Consider the following 22,339-nt stretch of genomic DNA (forward strand, 5'->3'; position numbering starts at 1 on the left):
CACAAAAAGAAAAAGAAGTCTGTGTGTTACATCTAAGCAATCTCAAACTACGCCGAAGGTGCGCTTACGACAACAGAACAACAAAATCGGGTTCTCTCTGTTTCACCATGTGTGCATTCGGTACGACGGTATTACGATAATAATTAATAAACCATTTGCGTAGCAAGTTTTCATTTGGAAAATACACAAGCTGCCACATGCACACCATGACACAAAAGACAAATTTTGTCAAGTAAGCTCGTTGCTCTTTTTCATGCTCAATTCTTTAATAAAATTGTCATGTCTAGGGACAAGCAAGGGCCGACATTAGTGCTTCGCAATACGCGTTCTGTCATTATCCTTTTCTTCTTATGAAGTCGCGTTGGACGTGCTGTTCTGACGACACACGGCTTGCTGCATGAGGTTAGAGATGTGCAGGTGGGGGTGCTTGACCTGATGACGACAAGCGTCGTTCACCTGCCGCAGTGTCCCGCACGTCTCGCTTGAAGTGTAGCCCTCAGCACCGCACAGCACGCGCAGACACGTCACGTACAGCTGCAAAAACAAGAGGGGAAGTGTGTGTCTTTACCGCTGAAAAACAAGAGGGTGTATGTCTTTACCACTGAAAAACAAGAGGGTATATGTCTTTACAGCTGAAAAACAAGAGGGTGTATGTCTTTACAGAGCTGCAAAACAAGAGGGTAAGTGTATGTCTTTACAGCTGCAAAACAAGAGGGTGTATGTCTTTACCGCTGCAAAACAAGAGGGTGTATGTCTTTACCACTGCAAAACAAGAGGGTGTATGTCTTTACCGCTGCAAAACAAGAGGGTGTATGTCTTTACCGCTACAAAACAAGAGGGTGTATGTCTTTACAGCTGCAAAACAAGAGGGTGTATGTCTTTACAGCTGCAAAACAAGAGGGTGTATGTCTTTACAGCTGCAAAACAAGAGGGTGTATGTCTTTACAGCTGGAAAACAAGAGCGTGTATGTTTTTGCAGTTGGAATACAAGAGGGTTTATGTATTTACAGCTCAAAACCAAACGGGTGTACGTCTTTACAGCTGGAAAACAAGAGCGTGTATGCCTTTACAACTAAACAAACAAGAGCGTGTATGACTTAATAGCTGGAAAACAAGAGCGTGTATGTCTTTACATCTGAAAACGAGAAAGTGTATGTTTATACAGCTGGAAAACAAGAGGATGTATGGCTATACAGATGGAAAACATGAAGGCGTAGCACTTTACAGTCGAAGACAGTCTCATTCGTTAAAGCTACAAAGTAGGAAGGTGTAGCTCTTTAGCTGAAAACCCAAGAAGGAGTAGCTCTTTACAGGTTGATTTTGGTTCTTTCTATTCTATTGTTTTCTGCTCCAATCTGTTGTATTCTGTTTGTACCTACCTTGAAGGGATCGAGGTCCCTCTTCTTGTGGGCACACTGTGCGTAGTTTAAGTCGGTAGCAGTCATGTCGTACATCAGATGGCACTCCGTCAAGACGTCGCCCATGTTCACACAACCTTTCTCCAGTATGTTCGCTACCTCCTTGCAGTCTTTGCCTCTGCAAACAATTAAAGGCAAACATGTAACAACTTAACACTGCCGCAGAGAAGAAGTCTTTGCTGGGGTAATTTGATCCCTGCATAAATAGATCCCTGCGCCTTGAGTCCGAGTCTGGAGATACGCGCGCGATATAAGACTTCATATAACATATTTGAAGAACAAGTCTTTGGTTTATGGTTCATTATTGTCATGCCCACCACCATGAACATTTGTGTAGTGTATTGTTTAGGTCACATGAAATAAGCTTTTGCTTGATTTCGTTTTCTAGTTACTTATTGTTTTTTTTCTTCATGTAACGTATTTTGAATAAAATTCTGTTTAAACCAATAAACATTCTTTGATGATGCAGGTACCAGTAAAAGAAAAATTATATCTCTTACGTAAAGAAGATACTGTTTACCTAACTGCAGCCAATTGCAAATCTTGCATCATCAATATTAACTTTGACATGTCCTGACATAACATCATCACACACAAAACCATGGCAAAAATACATTTCCATTCGCCTTTTTGTGTGCATGAGAGAGCAACATACTGAGAATCTTGATCAAACAGAAAGGAAATAACATTTGACACAAAACTAGTTGCACAATTTCATTTTGTTATCAAAGGCACAGTCCTTACCATGTAAAAGATTCGGCTCAGCAACTCACATCTGATAAAGGCTTTTAAATGAGATAATACTTTATCCTACATACGTGAAAAAGACACTCGTGAGATAATAATCGTTCAAATCACACGTGTGTATATCATGTAAATGAGGTCATGTCAAGCAAGTCTGGCAGGGACCTGTTTTTCCACTGCTTATGATGCCAAAGTCACCGAGACAAACGTCATTATAGAAAATAAAATTGCGCTCGCTAATTACTCTCGATGAATTTTTAGAACTAACACGTCACGCCACACTTTCAGAGTGACGTTTCTGTACTTTGACGTAATATATTGCACGAGGCTTTAGAAGAGATCGAGGTTCCAAAACAAGCGTCTTCAAGTTAGCTGCCTCGACTGCAAGACATTTTCAGTAAAATACACGTAAGTACAGTATGTAGGATAAATAGAATACTACATAGCTTGCTGTGTCGTACCAGATTTACACTCGTTGCTTTTTCAAATAGTAGGCCTAAACAGCTCGCTTTCGCTCGCAGTTCAATACTTTAAACAACAACTCTGGTACGACACAGCAAGCCATGTAGTATTCTCTCTATCCCTCCACTCGGACACATTCCAAAATCAACAGTCTGTAATTTTTCTGTACAGACAGTTTTCTTCTAAACTTATTTCTTTAACTTCTCACTAGTAATTTCTCAAACAATTCTCACTCTGCACAGAGAGCTGTTAAGGCGTTGTTTTTTTTTTTGTTTTTTTTTGTTGGGGGGGGGGGGGGGGGGGGGTGTTAAGTGGAGGGATGACACATTCTGTGCAAATCTGAGACGGTGAATGACTGTGCGTTTAAGCATATTGCCCAAGCACTTTTCAAATGAGCCGGTCAACTTAGCATACCAAAACTAAACAAGGGAATACAGTAGAAACCCACTTTTAAGGCCTCAGAAATCTGACAAAATCAGGTCTTGAAAAAGAGGGCGTCTCACAATCGGAGTAAATTTACAGAGGTTATGAACTGAAAATCTGAGAAAACAGGGTCTTAAAAGGGAGGGAGTCTGAAATGTGGGGGTCTTAAAAGGCGGGTTCCATTGTAGCTGGTTCCAAAAAAGAACCGTCTATGCCATGGAGCTTCTCACCCTTCCTTGATGTTCTGATAAGCCAGAAGAACGACGTCCTTGTTGTAGCTGGTGTGGCCTGGTTGGGCGGGGATGTTCTTCACCAGGTCACCCACAAGAGTGTTCTGACTTGTTTCAGGACTGCCTGCATGTCGTTGCAAGACACATCAAATGTTTAGGAATTACATGGACCCAAAATATCCGTATTTCACCGGTCGGTAACAAATCTCTGTTTACTAAAAATGAAACCGGCTAGCGGTCGTACACAACTATCACACTCACTGACATACACACACACACACACACACACACACACACACACACACACACACACACACACACACACACACACATACACACACACACACACACACACACACGGACACACACACACACACACACACACACACACACACACACACACCCTCATCTCCCTCTCAATCTAAGTTACAAACAGGCAATATACATTTATACTGACTGAACGTTACAATATCCACAACTCCTCACCACAAAGGGTTCCGGGAAATTTCTCCTTGGCCCTGAAGTCGGGATCACTACACCTTATCTCCAGCGCGGGGTTGTCAGGACGCACGGCTTGCCTTGAATCAGTGTACCTGTAAATCAAGCATATATATATATATACACAAGATATATTTGCTAATACATACAAAATATATTTGCAACCCATACGTTAAAAGTTTTTTTCTTCTCAAATACTAAATTCTGTATCCATTTTAATTGCAATCTATGTTGAATCGTGATAATATTCTTTCTAAACTCACTATCAGAACATCAAACACGAAACAAATGACAACAGATAATACAAGACAAGCAAAGATAAATCAAGAAAAAAATAAGACAGGACAAGACAAGGCGAGGCAAGCCGAAACAAGAGAAGACAAAACAAGACAAGACAAACAAGACAAGACTAGCGAAGACAAGATAACACAAGTCTAGACAAAACAAGACAAGAAAGGACAAAGACAAGTCAAGCCAAGAGAAAACAACACAAGACAAGATTATACAGAACACAATCAAATCTAAGACTTGACCTTTTTATTCTCGATATTTGACCTTTTTATTCTAGACGTTTGGAACGATAGCAAGACCTGGAAACTTATGTTTTACATTTTGAGTATTCCGAAAAATAAGCGTACTCCACACAGCATCCGTCGCATCGTTAATTAAGTTTACCAATACATTTAAAACAAATGCTTCTTTCAATGTTTACTGACAAAAACTAATAACGTGTCAAAAAACAGGATCGGCTTCGGGATGCGCGTGTGAAGAAAACTAGTCTAGGAATTGTTCAAGTATTTTTGTCCACTGACCGGACTGATCGTATTCCAGACAATTATGCGTACACAGTACGGCAACATCGTATGGGTTCCAAGGTCTGGATAGCAATCTATGTCTTTTCCGATGTGTACCTGAAGGTCACTTTCAGACCGCGGTGCTCCAGAATGGCCGACTTGGTGTTGTTGTCATAGCGACCCAATACGCGGTCATCCCCGGCCAGTTCGCTTCCACGCCATGTCCCTATCCATGGATCCGTCTTGTTCTCAGCCTCCCTTGTCTTGATGAACTGCGGAGATAGAACGGTATATTTTCTTCTTCTTCGCCCATGGGCTGAAACTCACAGGTTCACTCAAGTTTTTGCAGGAGCGGCTTTTACGTTTTTGTTATGACAGTTTTTACCCCGTAATTTAGGCAGCCATACATGATATATATATATATCACTTACAACATTATTGGGTAGTATGGTAGTTACGGCAGCTAGTTTAACGTCATAATGATGAGATCTATATGAATTTTATCCGCATTTGTAGGATGAACTTTGTTCTCTTTATTTACCTCACTGGCGGATTATTTTTTTATCAGTGTGGTGTCTTTGTCAGGAGTGTATTTGTGTACGACGAATGCTTCACACACACACACACACACACACAAACACACACACACACACACACACACACACACACACACCACCCCCCACCCCCCCCCCACCCCACCCCACCCCACACACACGAGTTCGAATCCAGGCCGGGACGGACACGGGTCAACTATATGTGCAGACTCAGAGACGGTATCCATGCCCCACCCCCGGGTCACCACAGTGGCTTGTAAAAGACCTCGGCCATTCTGCCATAAGTGCAGTTGGCTCATTACAAATGAACACGCACGCACCTAGGTAGAGCGACTTTGTTGCTGCTAGCTAATTTCCACTGGGAGGAAGCGACCCGAATTTCACATGAGTTGGATATACTAAAGTAAATGAAATAAATATTACCCTCTTCAGGTTAATGTCTCTCAGGGTGTTGACGTAGAAACCACGGGTGCGGTAGGTCCGGCCGTTGTAGGTACGGTTGTAGTAAATGTATGTAGTCACGGTCACTTTACTGACGAAGGCTCGTCCTTGTTTGTCCAGAGCATGCTCAGCGGTCACTTGCGACTGTACACCCCCACAAACGATGTCGGCCATTTTATAACTGTAGTTAACAGAAATAGACAAAATGAGTGCGTGTATACACTCGTTTATCCTCTCACTCACTCAATCATGTACTCACTAAATCACTCACTCACTTGCTAACTCACTCACTCACTCACTCATTCACTCACTCACTCACTCACTCACTCACTCCCTCACTCACTCATTAATTCATTCTTTCACTCATTCATTCGCTCCCTCACTCACTCACTCACTCACGCACTCACTCATTCAATCACTCACTCACTCACTCACTCAATCACCACGTTCTTTCATGCACTCTTTTATCCCCACAACAATTAGTTATTGAATGAATCAAATCAATCAACAAACCAATCAATTAATTAACAATGAATCAACAATCAAACAATCCATCAAATATTCATAAAAAATCAATAATTTAGTTCCTTATTTAATATAGTTGTGATTGAAATCAAATGTCCACAAACAGATTTATAAGAGATTGCTGTTTTGAGAATATGCCTGTCTTGATAAGTCTGTGTCGCTGCGGTGAGCAGTCATAGCACAGTCAGCGCCAGACAGTCAAGAGTTTGTAAAATGCAACCGTTGGTGTGTGTGTGTGTGGGGGGGGGGGGGGGGGGGGTCGTCGCCAAAGCGACAAAAGTGCTTTAAAGCTAAAGGTAGTCGAAACTCCAAGTGTAACGGCAGCCAATCCTGTACCAAATAAATGAACCCGCATCATACACAGACTTTTCAACCCTGCAACTTTCCATCTCTATGAAGAGGACTACTTCAATGGCAGGGTGTGTTCAAGAAAGTTGTTGTTGTTGCTTATTATGCGATCATTTCATGTTAACATATTTAATGAAGTATGAAATTATACGAGAGGAAATTAGAAAGAAAGAGAGAACAAGAGAGAGGCAGAGACAGAGACAGGCAGACAGACAGACATTATATGCTACTGTGTACTAATTGTGTCATTGCTTGTCTTTTACGGATTCCATAATCAATAAATAGTTTCCACGCAATCTACAAAGTACTCCTTTTCTTTGAATTGTGTTTTCAGTACAACAAACTACAAATTTCCTCTCCCTTGAAATTATATAATGTCCACATTTCGTAGAATTTTTAGGAAATATTGACTAAATGTGTTGAGATTGCTTCAAGCGACTAGTTTGTGTGTGTGTGTGCTAATTTTGCGTAGGGCTGAACGTTCTTGAAACTATTACCTGCAGGGTATGGTGATTCTGAAGCCACGGTCGGTGAAGAAAGTGCTCATGTCCTTGAAAGAAGTTCGGCCCCACCAACTGAATTCCTTGTCTATGACTGTGCATGCTTGCTTCTTGTAAGCTGTGTGCATAAGACAGGGACCAAAAGACACGTTAGGACAAGACCTTTAGGAATACTGTTCGTTTTCATGAGTTTCATGTAAGTAAACACCATCACATGGTCCATTCCTTGTCGTGGTGTCATGGCTTGCGTGCCTCAGTAACCCGGAGAGCTATGCCAACGGGAGCTTAAGCTCCTGGTAGGGTCACCCATGCTGGACAGGTCGAAAATAGAGGTCAGACAAATTTGGACCACCTCGTTCAGAGGTTTGCGTAAGGCCAACACCCCTGCCTTGAAAAAAACAACGTTTCAGAAGCATTGACGACGAATCAAATGTCGTCAATGGTCTATGCTCCGCTGGGGGCAAAGGGCTTAAGTAAGTAAGTAATGTAAGTAAACAGTACCAGTACTCAGTCATATCATGGTGTACATAGTGTATAAAGGGAGACATTGTGCGTTGCAATTTATTACCGCAATAAAATACCCCCAGAGGAAGGCCCACGCACATGTCGACATATTGGGGGAAAATATAACTCGCTTGTTGTCTTTGTCTTCTTCTACTCAATAATAGTAGTGCAGACTGATTTGCATGCTTGACTCTCAGCTGTTTGAGTAAGACTAAATAAGATATTTTAATCAAAAACTTCCTTTCGGCACATGTTTAAAATAAAGACCGCTAATTGATGTGCATGCTTGTCTCTCAGCTGGTCACAAGAAATGTCAAATAGACACGACTTTTAGCATAAGAAGAACTGCACATCGATATGCATGCTTGCCTCTAGTTACCTCTGTTTTATTAAGACACAGGTCAAAAGAAATGTTTATTTGACATGACATATATTAAATCTCGTATGTCACGTGCTTGTCTTTTACCCATTTGAGTTTGGCCATTCGCCAGTCGTTTTCCCACCGTTTGCAGCTTGATTTATCGACCTAGTGTCTATTACTTGTAACCCCTCCCATCCCCCACCACCCCCCAAGAGAGCATGATTGCCAAAATAGCGGACAGTAAAAACGGACATACCTGTAAAAACTCACTGGTGCAAATAACGCGTGAACATAGGAGTTGCAGCCAACGAAAGAAGAACAAGAACAAGAAAAACAAAAGAGAAGAAGATTCATTGTCTTGGTTGAATGTCGTTGCAGCACTTATTTATTCTAATGCATTCATTGTAATAGAAGTGTTTGTGATAGAAATTGTTACTTACTTTGAACCCAGTTGCTGCTCCCCTTGATAGCATACTTGAGATGACGAGGACAGTTGGCTTGGACGAGTAGCGCGTTCAGCACGCCGCCAATAGAACCACTGTCTTCGCATTCCTTGGCGGCCCGTTTCAGAGTTTCGCACGTACCGTCCGGCCCTTGGGAGTTGCACACTAAACCGCATTTCACGCGCATACACTCCATGTACACCTGTGGAGTGAGAATATAGAATTAATGCCCAAAGTAGGAAATAGACGATTTTTCGGAAAAGCTCTGTCGGCCGTTTGCATGGGTTGTGAACGAGTACTACCCTGGCTTTTCTCAAGAACAAATAAATGCAGACACACCCCTCGCTAGTGAGTGGCCCCTTCAATGTTTGTCCAGAAAAAGCAAGGGTATAAAACTATTCACTGGTCCACAACCCATACGCACCCGACCGAGTTATATTCGGAATTTTGTTTGTTTGTTTGCTTAACGCCCAGCCGACCACGAAGGGCCATATCAGGGCGGTGCTGCTTTGACATATAACGTGCGCCACACACAAGACAGAAGTCGCAGCACAGGCTTCATGTCTCACCCAGTCACATTATTCTGACACCGGACCAACCAGTCCTAGCACTAACTCCATAATGCCAGACGCCAGGCGGAGCAGCCACTAGATTGCCAATTTTAAAGTCTTAGGTATGACCCGGCCAGGGTTCGAACCCACGACCTCCCGATCCCGGGGCGGACGCCTTACCACTAGACCAACCGTGCCGGTTATATTCGGAATTCGTCTATTCCCAATGATGTTGTGGTTAAAAAGGCATCCTCTCAAATCGTGCTGATCTAAACATGCACATTTTTCTTGACATGTTTGCTTTTTTTTTGCCGGAAGGGAAAGGGCAAATTGAGAATGAACGTCAGACAGTTAAGACTTGATGCAAATAAACATTGCAGGACTTCAATTGAGTGACGCAATTTTCTTCAATTCTCCCCCACTTTGACCATGCATTCTTCAAGTGAGGTGAACTGTATGGCATCCAGATATATTGAGCGATGCTTAGTATAGTTTTGTGTACGCTCCCGCAAACGAAGTTGGCTTAGAGGGCAGTCACACACGCGATTCAATCGTGAGATTTACCCTGTCACACGGGCGACTGAGTCGTGGAAAATAGCTTCGACAAGTCCGCGACTCAGTCTCATGCGATTCCCTCGTAGCTTTGAGCTTTAGAACTTGTTCTATTCCTGCGACCCAGTCGTCAGTCAATCGCAGGGGCAGAGCCAATCAGTGTCGTAAAATAATGGCGGACAGTGGCGGACCGCGTCTTTTCGTCGATTCAAAACTTTTTGGAAGAACAGTTTCTTACTTAGATATAAAGGAGACGTTTTAGGCGTGTACAGCGGTCGGGAAAAATTAATTGCAACTGTCTGGGAACTTTATTTCTCGCAAAGGCGTAATGCTGAAAGATATTTTTCAGAAAGGTAGAGCGATGTTCGAACATTAGCGTCTGCTCTCGCAAAGCGCGTTTGCCGTGTTCACTGTGACACGTCACTTCCACCCCGCTCGCGTTTATCGTTCGTCAATCGTTTAGTCAATCGTTCGTCTATCGTTCATCGTGTGACGGGTCAATGGCCTACGATGTGATGTGCGATCGGCTCAAGATTGAATCGCGCGATTGAATCTCAACGATTGAATCGCGTGTGTGACTGAAGCTTTAATTGTACCTGTAAATGATACAGTATCCAGGGCAGTGAAAGATGTATTGGAGCTGCATTATGCCCCTTTTTCACAAACCAATCAGTTAGTGTTAAGGATACTCTTCAGCTTTACTTATGAGTCAATTAAGAAACACTGACCTTGAAACGGTTATCCCCTCGACCTTCGCAGTAGCCACGTCTACTTCCCGATTCCCCCCACCTGCCCAAGATGGACTGACACTCCGAGTTCTTGTCCCCCCAGCTCCTGCATTGTCCTTGGGCGAAACGCTGAATCTCCTGGCACTGGGGATCACTGCACGTGCACAGAGAGTGGCAGTATTGCGTCCGTCTATTGCTAATGATATTCTGTGTGCTGCTACTACTACTACTGCTACTACTACTACCATTGGTAATCCCTGTTTTTCTACTCCCGCTACTGGTGTTCCATGGGGGACACCCCGAAGCGTCCCGGTACCAAAGCGTCCCGGTACCGAAGCGTCCCGGTACCAAAGCATCCCGGTACCGAAGCGTCCCGGTACCAAAGCGTCCCGGTACCAAAGCGTCCCGGTACCGAAGCGTCCCACTATAACGCGTCACAGGACTTAGACTTTTTTTTTTTTAAACCTTGATGACCTTGATTTGACCTTGACTTGACTAACCATTTTTTTAAAAATTTAATCTTGACCTTGATTTGACCTTGACTTCACTGATTTTTTTAATTTTGCACAGACCTTGATTTGCTTTCGGTAAAAAAAAATCACTTTTTGTCCAACTTTTCCCCAACTTTACTTTAGATCTGTACTCACAACACACCAATTTGGAAATACTGTACCCGTGTGGACAAGTTCGGGGGAAAAGTCCGTAGGCTTCCGTTCACAGGAGGGATATGTCTGTTATCACACACGCTTTCTGGCTTCACTAAGCGTGAGCGTCGGAAAAAGTCTTTTCAGTTCTGCCTCCGACTTTTAAATTGTATCATTTGGGTTAATTTGGGTTTGTTTGGGTTCATTTGGGTAATAAAGAACGCTCGCGCTGGACCCGAGTACTCTTCAGACTGGCTCGCTCCCCCAGTATGAAAGTTTTTGTCTTGTGCACGTTTAAGACCAAGTGATTGCTCTGTGTGAATTACAGGCATTCCCTTTGCTATATAATACATTGGCATGCGAGCCGAGGATGTGCGTGGTGACTGGCACCGGGACGCTTCGGCACCGGGACGCTTCGGTACCGGGACGCTTCGTGCCCTACTGCGCGGGAGCGTCCCGAAGCGTCCCGGTACCAAAGCGTCCCGGTACCCCTGTGACGCGTTATAGTGGGACGCTTCGGTACCGGGACGCTTCGGCACCGGGACGCTTCGGTACCGGGACGCTTCGGTACCGGGACGCTTCGTGATGTACCCGTTCCATGTACTACTAGTGCTAATAACACGGCTACTTCAGCTACGACTAATACTTCTACTACTTTTACTGCTACTTCTACTACTATTTCTACTGCGACTACTACTACTACTACTTTAACTGCTCCTTCGGCTACTATTTCTACTGCGACTACTACTACTTTAACTGCTACTTCGGCTACTACTTCTAATTATATACTGCTCGTTGCATTGCTTGTTTGTATCCCGTATAGATGTAGGTTACTTACAATATTGAGTCTAAAATAGATCACTCGACGTGTGGCAAATAAATTATTATGGACAGTATTCATTAAAAACTGAATGAAAACAGCCATGTAAGCGGACAAATCGAATACCTTTGTTTTAATTCAGTTTTACTAATGTATGCAATGATACTTCTTGTGCAAAGTCTGATACACCATACCCAAGTTTCACACAGCGTCTTAATCATAAATAAGGACTTAACGCTTCCTTTTCCTGATTTTTTTGTTTTGTTTTTGTTATTGTAGTCTTGTCATAAAATATAGGAATGCCTGTTTTAAATGTAGTCTGTTCTTAAAGCCATATGTACTCGATGACTATACACGCTAATTGCTTTACCAACAGCTGGAGACAGACTAAATTAAGTTCCCTGCAAAATATTGTGGTCTAGGACCCCTTAAATGTTGAGATATTTGAATTTTCATTTTGATCTGGATCGTCCTATTTATAGATTTGGCAACACATGTAACGTTGATGCAAGGGAGAGAACACCGCGGCTTTGTTGACATCCTCACTTTTTCAGAGGCTAGAACAAGCTGTAATGCATGTATTATGGTCCGCGCATGGTGACGTATCGTCATTATATGGTCTTATGGTGCGTTTGACATCGATTGTGGGCAAACTACACTTTGTAAACACGGGAGTGCGTTAGTATGCCTTTAAGTTTGCAAGAGTGTATGTAAAGGAACTTCGTGACAAACACAACAGTGCAGATACTGTGAAGGTTTTACTCCTCTACACATCGCCCCCCCCCCCCCACCCCGTTTTAAGGATGACCAACGTGTTTTAACCGAATTTGAAGTAACAAGCGTGGATAGACACAAGCTTTTTAGAGCTTTCTACATTTTACCCTGACAGACCATGCATGCAAATACATTCTTCTCCTTCTTCTTCTTCGTTCATTGGCTTAGACTCCCACGTTCACTCATGTTTTTAGCACGAGTGGATTTTTACCTGTATGACCGTTTTTATCCCGCCATTCAGGCAGCATACACCGATTTCGGGTATTTTCGTGTTTCTATAACCCACCGAACTCTAACATGGATTACAGGATCTTTTCCGTGCGCACTTCGTTTTGTGCTTGCGTGTACACACGAAGGGGATAAGTCACTAGCAGGTCTGCACATAAGATGACCTGGGAGATCGAAAAAATCTCCACTCTTAACCCACCAGGCGGCAGGGACCGTAAATACATTTAAACATGACGACTACCGTGTGAGCTGCGAAAGAACTTTTTTTTTTAGGCTGGTATGCTTCCCGGAAACCAGCTCGACTCGTTTCGTTTACGGGTTTTAGCTAGCCAAATGTTAGTAGTCTTGACGATGCTGTTCTCAAGTTTTCAGTGTCGATCTTTTAGTTTAAGGTTGACAAATTGACTAAATGTTTTGATGTCGCTTGACACGACTTTTTGTTATAATTCTGATTACATGTAGAATTTTCATTATAGTATCATATGAATCTTCAGTGACTATGACATGTTTAAGTTTGCCAAGGGAAAGGTTGTTTGACAATGCATTGTACCTTCAAACGTCATCCTCATAAATAAAGATCTCTCTCTCTCTCATTCACTCTCTCTCATTCACTCTTTCTCTTTCTCGCTCTCTCTCTTCCTCTCTCTCTCTCTCTCTCTCTCTCTCTCTCTCTCTCTCTCTCTCTCTCTCTCTCTCTCTCTCTCTTACGTTTGCTGTACGTCTGGCTGTTTGGCCAGTGCAGCATACATGTATCCTGTCCCCAAGACACGGCGACTGTCTCCGGGGATCTGTCGCTCCACAGCGTCTAGGTCTTCCTGTGTGGTGTTTTCAGTTCCTGTTGACAACAAGTGATAGTGGTAGTCGGGAATATTTGTTATTCGAGCAGTTGAGATCCCAAAGTACCAAGAAAATATGCAAAGTTCAAAGACGAAATCAGTATGTATCTAAACTGAGCAAAACAATTATTGCACCCATTTTTCGTACCCCAACTAAAACATTAATTCCCGTGTCATTTTATTCACACTTTATATGTCATTAAAGGCCCTTCACTTGGCTACCTTGCACACTTTTCGGATAAACAATTCTGTTGTAGGTATCACGTGACCGCCGCCGAAGTCAGGGTACCCCCAAAATCGACCTGACAAAAACCATAGTCCCCTATCTTAAAATCAGTACAAATTCAGGATTTGCTGATAAGAAACAATTCTGCATATCGATTAGTATTGATACAATCTGTTTTCAAATGAGGTAGGGGTTAACAGTTTGAAAGGCCCAAAAGAGCACGTTTTGCGGTCATTTTTTAGGGGGTCCTCCCCTGAAAGTTCTATATATCCTAAATTTGTTTGTTTGTTTGTTTGTTTGTGTAACGCCCAGCCGACCACGAAGGGCCATATCAGGGCGGTGCTGCTTTGACATATAACGTGCGCCACACACAAGACAGAAGTCGCAGCACAGGCTTCATGTCTCACCCAGTCACATTATTCTGACACCGGACCAACCAGTCCTAGCACTAACCCCATAATGCCAGACGCCAGGCGGAGCAGACACTAGATTGCCAATTTTAAAGTCTTAGGTATGACCCGGCCGGGGTTCGAACCCACGACCTCCCGATCACGGGGCGGACGCCTAACCACTAGGCCAACCGTGCCGGTATATATATATATATATATATATATATATATCCTAAATGTCTCAATGAAAACGTTTCAAACTTCCAGAAAACATGACCAATAGGCCGTGAATAAAGATCACCATAACTTTTTGTGAATATAGGAGCAATACGTGTAGAGTTACGTGACGTTTCTAAAAGAACTTTAAAAATATTCATATTAATTCAGGGTGTAATGCCAAAAATTCGTGATGTTGCATGCAGGGCCCATAATGGTTATATCAGTATTTGCGAAAGATTTAGGCAAATCTGAGCACTAGCAGAAATTTGCTGGAGGTATGAACGCGATAGACAAATTCGTTAACTCCGAAATTTCCAGTACTGTTTTACCTGTTAATATTAACAGCTATTGTGTTTTCAGCGTAGCAATAGGGTCCGATATTTAGACGAGACAAGTATAATGCCGACGAGTCGAAGACGAGTCGCATTATACTTGTTCGAGTCTAAATATCGGACCCTATTGCTACGCTGAAAATACAATAGCGATTATATAGCTGTCCTGACCTTTATTTGTTGTTCCAAACTTACAAAATGACAGTTTTTGCGTCGATGCGTTGATCTCAGGTTTTGATAGCAGACGCCGTTTCTTATGCGCATTAGTTTTGCGCATGCGCCACACTGACTTTGGAAAAATACTCGATTTGACAACACAGCTGTTAAACAGCTTTTTATTAGTTCATTCGTATACAACAAAAAGAAGTTTGAGTTTTTCTAATTTTGAACAAGACTACTTATGAAGAAGACCAAAACACAACATCAACGGAAAACTAGAAACAACTGAAGAACTAGGATGCAACAAGGGGAGGAAAAGAGAACAGCTAATCCGTACAAAGCTAGCAGACGGCAGCGACGTTTTCAGTTTGGGTGAATGGCATTTATACTTGTCTCGTCATGAAGCGAATTTTTCAACCTCAGTTACAAACGACTACATGAATGTTAGTGCCATGGGTTGTACATCAATACTTCAGAGGGGAAGTGGGGTATTTAGTGTGGAGTTACGAGATAAGAAAAGCCGAATGCGAAAGTTTGTGTCATTTGGCAACTGTGAACTAAGCTCACAGGCACACAAAAACGGCTGTTCCGTTTTACTCCCCTGTTTGTACTACATCTTTCGAATTTGCCATTTTGTGGTGTTTAGGGACAGAAAATAATAGGTTTAGTCCTGTTTCATCGGGAAGTTAGCAGAAAAGGGTATGCTATCGACAAGCTGAAAAACATTCCCGAGAAGAATTTCAAGTTGTCAGTGTATGCTGTTGTCGATCAGTGAAACATCGTGTGGTGCAGATGGGTAAACCGGAACCATGCGTCTTTGTTATTGACAATATGCTTTTGGATATTGGCAAAAATGGCCGACTTCCGTAGCATTATGCTTTTATGATCGGAAGAGACCATCCAATCACAGCCCCCGAATTCCCCCACGTGTCCATCAGAATAGCTATATTGATGAATTTTTGTGCCAATGTCTTTTTTATAATGATAACATAGTGAGAGATAAAAGAAGTATTTATTATAAGAGTTGGTATGAAGACGGAATTGTATATGTGAAACATTTAGTGAATTTTGAGGGTAAATATTTGAATTATCAAGAGTTTTCTGAATTATTTCCTAATGTTAGAAGTGATATTTTGTTGTACTGTGGAATTGTATCCGCTGTGAAAAGCTATCAGAAGAAATTGAATTTTAAGACATTGAATTTTCAGCATTAATCTGTGGATAGTAGAGTGTGGTCAGTGATAAAAAAAAGGAAATCATGTTGTGAAGGAGGTTTTTGTGCAGTCTAACTTTATTTTTGTTTGTTTGTTTGTTTGTTTGTTTGTTTGTTTGCTTAACGCCCAGCCGACCACGAAGGGCGGTGCTGCTTTGACATATAACGTGCGCCACACACAAGACAGAAGTCACAGCACAGGCTTCATGTCTCACCCAGTCACATTATTCTGACACCGGACCAACCAGTCCTAGCACTAACCCCATAATGCCAGACGCCAGGCGGAACAGCCACTAGATTGCCAATTTTAAAGTCTTAGGTATGACGTACCCGGCCGGGGTTCAAACCCACGACCTCCCGATCACGGGGCGGACGCCTTACCACTAGGCCAACCGTGCTGGTCTCTAAATTTATTCCAGCTGCGGTTTTAAAATGGAATAGCACCAGTGAAAATAATATGAATTGGAAATTAACTTTTTTGAAACCGTTTCAAAGTACACTTGATGTAAGTTTAAGGTGGTTTCAGCTGCGACTCTTACACCGTATTCTACCTTGTAATAAATATTTATATTTGTGTAAAAATAAAAATTCACCGCTTTGCACATTTTGTGGGTATCAATTTTTCACTTATTTTGGGAATGCATGATTGTTAAAACCTTCTGGATTAAATTGAATAATGTATTGCACAAAGAATGTTTACATTGTGAACGTTTGGCAAATATTATATTTATAAATGCAAACTTCAGGGTTCAGTTCCGCTTTTGAGTGTTTTTTTAAAAATATTAAAACAAAGATATTATATTAAAAAGAAATTGAATTTCACTAGGAATAGACATTTAAATTTTTGGTCTGACTGGTTACCCTATGCGAATATATGTTAGGTTATCGACCAAGGCGAAGTGTCCATTCCAGTTTCACTTCTTCCACAGTCTAAAATTGTAGGCTTTTATAAGACTTCAGGCAAGAGTGTGTGTGTATGTGTGTATGTCTTATGTCTGTCTGCTTGTCTTATCCTTTTATCTGTCTGTCACCCCGTCCAATCTTATGGGTGTAGTGGTGTCTTGTATTTTAGTGATTCTTGATCATTGTTGGGTGAAACTTAAAGAAGAGTCTATTATTTGTATTTATATTTAAGAGTGTATAAATTGTAAATGATACCACCACCATCACTACCCCCCTCTCTCTCTTTCTCTTTCTTTCTTTTTACCAGTATTGTACTCTGCATGTTATGTTCCGGTATTACTTGTGGACGAATGGTATGTTATATGTCTGTCTGTCTGTTTTGTCCTAACTCACCACAAAAGGATTCGGGATAATTCTCGAACGACTTGAACTTGTGACCCACGCAGCGGATCTCGAGGGTAGGAATATTACGTGCCCTGCGCATTGTGTTGGTGGTGTACTGGTAAGAGACCGTCAGTTTTCCCACTGTAACCTTCGCCATTCTGCGGTAAGTCTCGTAAAAGCCAACGTTTTTCTTGTCCGCGTCGATTTGACAACCATTGCTGCTCCACTCCCACGGGCTGGCGGAGTAGTTCTTTTTGCTCAGGTACTGGCAGGCATAGAGAAGGCCATTGTAAGTACGTACACCATCACACGTTACGCAGTTAAACTAACGGTTCACCATTCAAGTTGATATCAAGCCATTTCGCCCCATTTTCCTTTCGCTCCAAGGTCATTTCGCCCCAAGTCACTTCGCCCTGTTCAGCCCAGAGTTCGGTATCTTATTTCTTGTGCAAACGATCATACTCACCTCCAGAGATCTGTTCAGGTTTTTACACGGTAGGGGGGGGGGGGGGGGGAGATTATCCTTCGACTTAAGGCTGGGATCTTATAACAGTTATTTTGACGGTGATATTCAAGAAATGCTGATGCCAGGAATAACCAATAAAATAGGGATTAAAGTGGTACTTTAAGCTTGCGTACTGGGTATATAACACCTTTTGACAAATCTACTACTGATGAAGTTGTTAAGATTCTAAAGTTGATCACGCCTGGAGGCGAGCGATAGAGGGACAATAAAAACACAGTCACACAAATAGTAACTTTGCTGGCACATTGAGAAAACAAATCTTTTGAAAGTAAATCTCAAGCATGAAACACAAACAGGAAATCAAACATGTGAAAGTCATTTTTTTTAAATCAATAAAATCAGTCTTCGTTGATAAGCGTAACTAAAAGGGAATTGGCTTTATTAGAAGACTGTTTGTATGAAAATTCAAGAATTGGCAGCAAAAAAGATCAATAGAAAAGGAAGTCTAAGCACTTATTTATAAGATAATTATGAAACTTGAGTTTGGGGTATATGACTTTTCCACAAGAATCTCCAACGAATAAGTTCTTAAAAATTGAACAGAAAAAAAATTGGAACACGCCAATTGTGCGAAAGACCTAATTTAATTCTACTTCCTGTTATCAGTGGTAGACTCTGCAGCCTTTAACACCTCCCCAAATTGAACAGTCTGGCTGAGTGAGATTTTTGTGTTGAATTGATATCGTTAGGGCGTTTGCTAAATAAAATATGGACTTAAATCAGCCACGCTATTGGTTCTTCGTATGTACCCCAAGTCAAAGGGTGTTTGAACTCCACACATGACAGGCCTATGCGTTAAACATGACCGTGTGCCAAAGAAGATCAGTACCCTAGAAATAAAACCTTGTTGACCTCACAAATTGCATGGACTATTACTTTCCTGTCAGAAAATCAAGCTTGAAAATAAGGAAGATCATCTTCAGAACTTAAGAAAAAAAATAAAAACACATTTACTGGCCACAGTGAAAAACATTCCAGTCTGACCAAAGCCTTTAGCCAGGACATCGCTGTTACCTTTTTTGTTGTTGTTGAGCGTAGCCTTTTGCATACCTGACTAACTTGAGAGGAAAGCATGCACATCGGTGTGCACATACTACCACATTTGGCCACACATTGTTTTTATGCAACGTACAGTAACTACATTTGTTTGCCCAATATCGTTTTAATTCACCAATTTTTTTCCGAAGACATGTCTTACTTAAACTCATACGATCGAGGCAATCATGCACATGTATGCAACGTACAGTAACTAATATGTTTTGGGACCCAACGTCGTTTTATTTGGCAATGTTTCAAAAGCCATGTCTTACTTAAACAAGTAACAGGCCAACATGCACCCGCCATGTACAGTTAATAAAATATATGCAAGAACAAGAGGCGAAGCCTTCAAGGCTCACCTAAGAAATCGACAAACAGTAACACAAACTCAATCACTCCGTCACACGTGACACTGTGCAAGAAAGCGAGACACTAGATCTAGATCTGTCTGTCTGCATGTAGCCTACTTACAGACACGACTGCCAACTAGTCTCGGCCCGCTCAAAATAACAATGACCGAGACATTCCTTCGCGTGACGTCTAACCGTCTTACGCCATAATGTGACGTCTTCAAATGACGAAATGTTAAAGTTTCTACCACAGACATACACACGCACGCACGCACGCACATACGCACATACGCACGCACAGACAGACAAAGTTACGATCGCATAGGCTACACTTCGTGAGCCAAAAATCGTTTTCATTATTTCTGGCCCATGCCTTACTTGAACCAGTAAGAGACAACCATGCAAATGAGTGTACAGTCTCCACGTTTGTATATGGTTTTTAAAAAAAAAAAAATTTTAATTTCTTTTTTTTTTTCTTTTTTTTTCACATAGGATAACGAAAATAGCAAATGTCCAATTGAAACCGTCTCAACCATATCATTTACACACGCGCATATAAACAGACAATACAAAAAAGATAAAGAGAAAAGAGAGAGAAAGAAAGAGGGGTGACAGAAGAGAATAGGGATCAAGGAAAGAAGAGAAAGAGGATAGCGAGCGGTGACCAGGCTTTGCAGTTTACCTACACAAATAATTTTACAAAAAAAATATCATTCAAACGCATGCCTGTACAGACTCCAGTTTGTATATGTTAATGATTTTGATTTTCAATTTCGTAATGGTTATACGAGTAGCATTCTTCTTCCTCCTCCTCCTCCTTCTCTTCTACAGACCTGTGTAAAGTTAGCAGTGTTCAGCGTCAATGTCTGATAGGTTTTGCAACCGTTGTCGTTCTTTGTATGGATTCTGATTGTGACCGCACTGATAAAGAGGTCTCTTTTCCAGGTAAAGGCAAGGTCATTCTCCGCGAAGACCTCGGTCTGATCGCCCTTGCACTTTACGTTGGCCATCTTGTACCTGACCAGGGATATGTAATTGTGGATTAGTTTTTTTCCCCTTCTCCTCCATTTATTCAAATTGTCATCATCATCGTCATCGTCATCAGCATCAGCATCAGCATCATCATTATTATCATCATCATCATCATCATCATCATCATCATCATCATCATCATCATCATCAGCAGCAGCAGCAGCATCAGCAGCCGCAGCAGCATCAGCAGCATCACCATTATCATCATCATCATCATCATCAACATCATCATCATCATCGTCATCATCATCATCATCATCATCATCATCACCATCTTGTACCTGCACAGAGATATGTAATTGTGCATTAGTTTTTTCCCCTTCTCCTCAATCTATTCAAATTGTCATAATCCTCAACATCGTCATCATCATCGTCATCATCATCGTCATCATCATCATCATCATCATCATCATCATCATCATCATCATCATCATCATCATCATCATCATCATCATCATCATCATCATCATCATCATCAACCTTTTTATCCACCCATCTCCACCACAACCATTCCCACAGTGACTGCAAAACGTGTACTTTTGTTTCAATTCTTTTGTGTTGTCTTTGCTTCAAGGTGATACGTACCTGCATGGCAGGTTGAAATAAGGGCGTCTGTAGCGACCTCCAAAAGGCTTGATGGAGCTCTTTCCGCCAGCCTCGCACGTCCATTTCTGCCACTCTCCTGCATGGGTATAACTAGACCATTCAACACATACCGCGGCACCAAACACACAAATGATACTTTGCACCATAAACTGGTTAAAGATAAGAGAAAGTCGAACGTAAGGTATTCTTGTTTTGAAAAAAAAATCTAAATCCAAACACAAAGACACTGCACAGCCAACGTTCCAAAATTCAGAATCAAAAAACAAGAAAGGTAAGATGGCGGAACGTTTGTTATTGACAAAAATACGTTACACAAAATACGATATAACAATCTAAAATAACAAAGTAGACCCGCAGAGAACAATATGACACAAACATAGAGGATATGGTAGGTATCGCTCACATCTATGTCATCCCGTTGCTTGCTTGCTTTCACATGTATGTCTATGCTCTTGTGCGGAGTGAAACTCATAGCTACGCGCACTTTGTTTTTTGGCTTTACTTTAATCCAAATTTGTTGGATTGAGATATTCGTATGCCCTAGCTTTGTCGATCTTGCTAGAACATTTCGTTGTTCATGACGTCTAATATCGATACACGCACAAGACGGGCGCATTGGCGTGGTGGTAAGACGTCGGCCTCCTAATCGGGAGGTCGTGAGTTCGAATCCCGGTCGCTGCCACCTGGTGGGTTAAGAGTGGAAATTTTTTCGATGTCCCAGGTCAACTAATGTGCAGACCTGCTTGTGACTTAACCCCCTTCGTGTGTACACGCAAGCACAAGACCAAGTGCGCACGGAAAAGATCCTGTAATCCATGTCAGAGTTCGGTGGGTTATAGAAACACGAAAATACCCAGCATGCCTCCCCCGAAATCGGCGTATGCTGCCTGAATGGCGGGGCAAAAACGGTCATACACGTAAAATTCCACTCGTGCTAAAAACATGAGTGAAGGTGGGAGTCTAAGCCCATGAACGAAGAAGAAGAAGAAGAAGAAGATACACGCACAGTGTGTTGGTAACCTAACGATTATTTTTGGCTCACGTAAGTGTAGCCTATGCGATGCTAACTTTTGTCTGTCTGTGCGTGCGTGCGTGCGTGCGTGCGTGCGTGCGTATGTATGTATGTCTGTGGTAGAAACTTTAACATTTGAAGACGTCACAACATTTGAAGACGTCACATTATGACGTAAGAGGGTTAGACGTCACGCGAAGAAAGTCTCGGTCATTGTTCTTTTGAGCGGGCCGAGACTAGTTTTTTTTCGAAATCAATCAATCAATGGGTCTTCTGGTCTTATATCGCGCATATTCCGTGGGTACAGTTCTAGGCGCTCTGCAGTGATGCCGTGTGAAATGAAATTTTATACGGCCAGTAGATTGCAGCCATTTCGGCGCATATTTACCTTTCACGGCCTATTATTCCAAGTCACACGGGTATAGGTAGACAATTATTAACTGTGCCTAAGCAATTTTGCCAGGAAAGACCCTTTTGTCAATCGTGGGATCTTTAACGTGCACACCCAATGTAGTGTACACGGGGGGAGGTTCGGACACCGAAGAGAGTCTGCACACAAAGTTGACTCTGTG

General features: G+C 42.0%; 1 protein-coding gene across 1 annotated transcript in view; it reads right to left on the reverse strand.

The window, feature by feature from the left end:
* Window positions 1–245: 245 nt before the first annotated feature.
* LOC138962757 (uncharacterized) overlaps window positions 246–22,339 on the reverse strand; it is a 23,288-nt gene continuing 1,194 nt past the window's right edge. Inside the window, exons 3-15 of the mRNA XM_070334706.1 lie at window positions 20,735–20,831; window positions 19,951–20,134; window positions 17,213–17,468; window positions 13,251–13,377; window positions 10,077–10,230; window positions 8,243–8,447; window positions 6,935–7,055; window positions 5,547–5,745; window positions 4,687–4,841; window positions 3,764–3,870; window positions 3,278–3,401; window positions 1,380–1,536; window positions 246–534 (exon numbers count right to left, since the gene is read on the reverse strand). Of these exons, the coding sequence (XP_070190807.1) occupies window positions 349–534; window positions 1,380–1,536; window positions 3,278–3,401; window positions 3,764–3,870; window positions 4,687–4,841; window positions 5,547–5,745; window positions 6,935–7,055; window positions 8,243–8,447; window positions 10,077–10,230; window positions 13,251–13,377; window positions 17,213–17,468; window positions 19,951–20,134; window positions 20,735–20,831 (2,072 nt within the window). The 3' untranslated portion in view covers window positions 246–348. The remainder of the gene's footprint in view (window positions 535–1,379; window positions 1,537–3,277; window positions 3,402–3,763; window positions 3,871–4,686; window positions 4,842–5,546; window positions 5,746–6,934; window positions 7,056–8,242; window positions 8,448–10,076; window positions 10,231–13,250; window positions 13,378–17,212; window positions 17,469–19,950; window positions 20,135–20,734; window positions 20,832–22,339) is intronic.

The sequence above is a fragment of the Littorina saxatilis genome, linkage group LG3 (genome assembly GCF_037325665.1).
Source record: "Littorina saxatilis isolate snail1 linkage group LG3, US_GU_Lsax_2.0, whole genome shotgun sequence".
NCBI lineage: Eukaryota > Metazoa > Mollusca > Gastropoda > Littorinimorpha > Littorinidae > Littorina > Littorina saxatilis.